The sequence below is a fragment of the Phyllopteryx taeniolatus genome, unplaced genomic scaffold, assembly GCF_024500385.1.
Source record: "Phyllopteryx taeniolatus isolate TA_2022b unplaced genomic scaffold, UOR_Ptae_1.2 contig_425, whole genome shotgun sequence".
Taxonomy (NCBI): Eukaryota; Metazoa; Chordata; class Actinopteri; order Syngnathiformes; family Syngnathidae; genus Phyllopteryx; species Phyllopteryx taeniolatus.
The window spans coordinates 1-5117 of NW_026903366.1; the positions used below are offsets into that span (position 1 = coordinate 1).

A 5117-nucleotide genomic window follows, 5' to 3' on the forward strand; every position below is an offset into this window, starting at 1 on the left:
ATCAAATATTCTGTGTTGTGTCTTATTGCTTAGAACATTATGATTGTAAATCCCTCCTATTTCAAATAAATGCAGGAGCGAGGGGGGGGGGGATTGTTTAGAGCGTGTTGAGAGACTGTGATCTGAACAATCTCCCATACGCCCTCCTCATGAGAAAAAGTAACAAGCGTCTTCATTCCTTTTGTGTCTATTATAATGTTGGGTAAGATAAATCCAACAGTCTTCTATTCAGAAGGGAGGCACCTCACAGAACAGTGAGGGGAGGAATCAGACTGGGCTCTCAGGAGGGGATGTTTCGATTGAGCGGCTGGCGCGTTTTCCCGTGTCACAGCTATTCCCCCCTCGTATCACCCGTTCGTCTGCCACCCTAGAACCAGTCCTGGACTCAGATGAAGGCATGGAGATTGATGTGATGGAGCGGAAGAAACGGCAATCTGAAGGCACTGGGAAGGGCGGGCTTAAAAAAAGTAAGTAGACTCGACGCGTCCATCTTTTCGTTTTTTGCTTATGATGAATTTTCTCCTGGTGTCAGCAAATGCCTGTGGTCTTCGTAGTGACCATAAAATTCACAACATTATGTGCCACACCAAGTGGGATATTTTGTGCTTGCAAGAAACTTGGTGGGAGGGCGAGCACATTAAGAAAATAGAAAATATGAAGCTTGGTTCGCTTCACGTGGCATTAGGCACATCAAGATCTTGTGGGGTTGCCATTTTGACGAAATGCGGCCCCTTGGGTTATCCCACCCTAGTGCATGCTGACAATCAGGGGAGATTCATTGTGGTCGAATATGATGGACCGTTGAAGTTCCGATTGATTAACATTTACGCTCCCAATGTGGAGTTAGATAGGAGGGACTTTTTCCTGCATGTATTCTCCTTTGTGACTGATAGAACCTTGTTGATTGGTGATTTCAATACATATCTCAGCAAACTGGATGTCAGTGTAAATAATGTTTTTAGGACTGATGTTAGCAGGAATTGTCTTTTAGATCTGATGACCGGTAATAATATGGTAGAAATCTGGAGGACTTTAAATCTAAGTCGGCCAGTTTTCTCCAGTGCGCAGGTTGTCCAAAATGAACTGAAGCAATCACGCATCGATCTCTGTTTAACATCAGCCTCTCTTGTGCAGAATCTGGACAGGCCACTGTACACATGGTCGAGTCAGAGTGACCACGCTTTGCTCTCCGTTGAACTGGTACTTGGGGGAAGTCGGAGGACCGGCGGGCTTTGGGTGCTAAACAACTCCCTTCTGAAGGATGATTGCTACGTTTCCAGGGTGAGCGGGCTCCTTGGCTTGGCTAAGATGGAGCTTGAATGTGTTGACAACGTTATAGACTGGTGGGAGAGTTTTAAAACGAGGGTTAAAAAGATAACTATAAACTACTGTAAAAAGAAAAACTGGTTAGAGAAATTGGAGGAGAGGGCCGTAAGAAATCGGTTACTGGAGATTACGACAGCTGCCGCGCACCGGCAAGGACCAGTAAACCCTGAGCTGTTCGTGCTGAGGAATAAATTGGAGTCAATGGAAATTAAAAAATGTAGAGGTGCGGTCCTTAGGGCGAGGGCGCAATACGCAGTGGAAGGGGAACGCTCCACTGCTTTTTTCTTTGGACTCGAGAAAGCAAAGCCTATTTTAATTCTTTAGTGTCGGAAAGTTCAAATAAGGTGCTAACGGATGTAGGGGACATTTTGGAGGAAGTGGAGCGTTTTTACGGAGATTTATTTGCATCACAACGCACCTCACGTAATAATGCTCTGGAGGCAGTGGGTGCTTTAAATAAGGCTTTGACCCAAGAGCTATTTTTAGCGCTATATTGTCTTTAAATAAAAACAAAAGCCCGGGGAGGGATGGAATAACTGCTGAATTTTACACAGCGTTTGTAAGCCAACTCACGCCCATATTGCACAGGGTTTTTACAAGTATGCAGACATTCGATCGGGTTGCCCCGACTTTCAGCGAAGGGATTGTCTCACTGATTTTTAAACAGGGGGACCGTACAAATCTTGGGAATTACAGGCCCATTAGTTTGTTGAACAGTGACTACAAGGTCCTCGCGAAGCTTTTAGCGAATAGGCTTAAAGTGGTGATAGGCAACATTATTTCAGAAACACAAACATATGGTATACCACGCAGGGAAATTGCTGACACAATTTTGACTCTAAAATATTTGATTAAACGGATGAATGACACGCGTGGGATCCATGTATGCATTGATTTTGAGAAAGCATTTGACAGAGTTGAGCACGATTTCTTATGGTTGGTTTTAAAGAAGTTTGGTTTTGGTCAAATCTTCATAGAATGGATTCAGAGGTTATATTTGAGTGCTTTTAGTAGAATCAAAGTTAATGGGTTGCTGACGGGCCCTGTGAGGCTGGGGAGGTCGGTGAGGCAGGGATGCCCTTTGTCCTCACTGCTTTACAGCCTTGTGGCGGAACCGCTGGCTGCCCTGCTCAAGCAGAATAATGGAATTAGGGGTATTCTGACACCAGCAAACAATGAAGTTAGAATTATTCAATACGCAGATGACACAAATTTGTTAGTCAGGGATGTAGAGAGTCTTAAAATGGCTCTCCATGAACTGAATGTTTACTGCCAGGCCACTGGCGCAAAGATAAATACAAATAAGACGACTATGGCTGTGTTTGGTGCGTTGCAGGCTACTCCTAGCACCTGGGGTTTTCGTGAGGCCGAGAACAGCTACAAAGTTCTGGGAGTCTTGTTAGGTAAGGTTGCGGAGGTATGTAATAGGAAAACATGGGAGAACATTTTGAACAAAATAGAAAGTCAACTTAACGTATGGAGGTTGAGAAATCTAACCCTGAAAGGTAAAGTCCTAGTAATAAACGCTTTGTGTATTTCAAAGTTGGTACATGCCCTGACTGTTACTGATTTGCCTGGTGACATTTTGAGTAAGCTCAAGGCAATTTTCAGTCGTTTCATGTGGAAGAGAGAAAAGGGTCTGGTGAGTGATGCTACGCTGATAGGGGATCATGGAGCCGGTGGTTTGGGGTTGATCGACATAGACACGAAGAAGAAATCTTTAAGGCTCAAAATCATCAAGAAATGTTTGGACTTGTCCTTCACAGCCCCGTGGAAGGACTTTGTTATACCCACCCTGCGAGGGTTGGGGAATTATGGTGACTTTAACCTATGTCAAATGTTGCCGAGGTCATTGTTCCCCGCCCAAGATCCTTTTGAGAGGGAGGTTCTGGAGGCGTGGTGGTCGCTCAGGCCATGGGTGAGAGCAGAGCCAAAGTCGCTGCAACAATTGCTGAAAATTCCGCTGAGGTTCAACCCCGATCTCTTGGGCGGAGGGCCAGGGAGTGGGGAGAGAATGTTCAGCGATACCTTTGAGAGGGCAGGAATAAGTACTATTGGGGATTTATTAGATGGGAGCGGGAACTATGACATTGTCGGGCTTCGGACTCTGTTCCGGTCGCGGGGAGTCCTCTTCCGCAGAGCGGGTGTTTTGCGCTTGGCTGGAAGAATCAGGGAATCCATACTACGGAATTGGGGGTCTTTTCTGGAGGGTTCATCCTCTGGAGGGGACCCGGGGGCGGATCGGGATGTAGGTTTTGTGCTGGTTGACGGGACAAGGTTTTTTGGTTTGTCGGAGTGTAGCACAAAACGACTTTACAGGGTTTTGATAGCCGGAGTGCTCCGGAGACCTGCAGCGGAACGCACATGGACACGGACATTCCCTGCACTCACCATTACATCCATCTGGGCCAACATGTTCAATTGGTACACCGCACCAAAGGTCAGTAATAATGACTTCAAATTACGACACAGAATCATATTCCCTTGCACAACACTCAATGCAATTTCTCCTAGCGTTTATGGCAGAGACTGTATGGTGTGTAAAGAGGCACCCGAGGACTACGAACATCTTGTCCTCGGGTGCAGAGCCGTCCGTGAGTTCCGTTCTAGGTTGGAGGATCTCCTCGCAAGGAGGCTGGGCCTGAGGCTTCCCCCCCCGGTGGCACGTGAGGCTGGTGATCATAATGTCGGGTTTTTCCTTTTTGGTTTCATCTCATCATCTTTCTCGTCATCAGTATCATTGCAGGACATCAATAGACCAGCCATCCGGTTACTTCTGGCCATTGCTCGTCACACGGTCATCGTCACGAGGAATATCTACTTGCATGACAAGGGCACCGGCGATCATTGGGCGATCTTCAAGGCTCAAGTTGAATCCCACTTTACTCTCCTACATGCCTTCTCTCCCAGCCGTTTTGTGGACTGTATCGCAAAAAACAATGGCCTTGTGAGAGTTTCACAGACTGGTCACCTCATTTTTTTTAAGTTTGATCACATGTACATATTGTAAATAATGAATTTTTTGATAATAAAAAAAAAAAAAAAAAAAGAACGCCCGATCTCGTCCGATCTCGGAAGCTAAGCAGCGGCGGGCCTGGGTAGTACTTGGATGGGAGACCGCCTGGGAATACCAGGTGCTGTAAGCTTTTTCACTTTAGATTCTAGTGGAATCGTTTTCTTATCGGTGGTTGACCTAAATTATAATGCAGTCATTCTCTCTCTTATGACTTACCATCTCTTTATTAGGAGACAGAATCTTCACGTACCTTTTTTAAACATCCCGTATCTCCTTTTCCGACAGTAAAAAAAAAAAAAAATCTATACACACATATATCTACATATATATATCTACATAGATATATATATATATATATTAGTATCACGTGATACGTCACGATTTTATCACATCAGTGCTTTTAATTCGCTCGAGGCTAAGGATACGAAGGTATGGATCTTTAAATGATACGTAATTATTGCACATTATTGTGTGGACCTCAAAGCCACGGTTTATGAACCCGAACCACTTCTGAGGAATACATTACAGTCGAGTGAATGGCAGTATTAGAAGGAGTAGATTAGATAAATTCAATCAGAATCAGCAGAATAAAAATCAGAATCTATATTTGCCGAGTATGTCAGAAACATACAAGGAATTTGTCTCCGGTACTTGGAGCCCCTCTCGTGCGATAACGGATAGCCATTTGACAGAAAATACTTTGGAAACATAATCACATGAGACCAAAGTACAGAGAATCACTGAGCAATGAAAGGTTAGCGGTAATGTGGTCATG

The 5117-nt window shown here is 44.8% G+C and overlaps 1 protein-coding gene across 1 annotated transcript; it reads left to right on the forward strand.

Moving 5' to 3' along the window:
• Positions 1-227: 227 nt before the first annotated feature.
• Positions 228-3244, forward strand: LOC133473741 (uncharacterized; the record flags this gene model as incomplete). The annotated part of the gene is made up of 2 exons (XM_061765344.1): positions 228-1281; positions 2663-3244. Coding segments are annotated over exons 1-2 (1356 nt in total), but the record flags the coding sequence as incomplete, so codon positions are not given.
• Positions 3245-5117: the final 1873 nt, after the last annotated feature.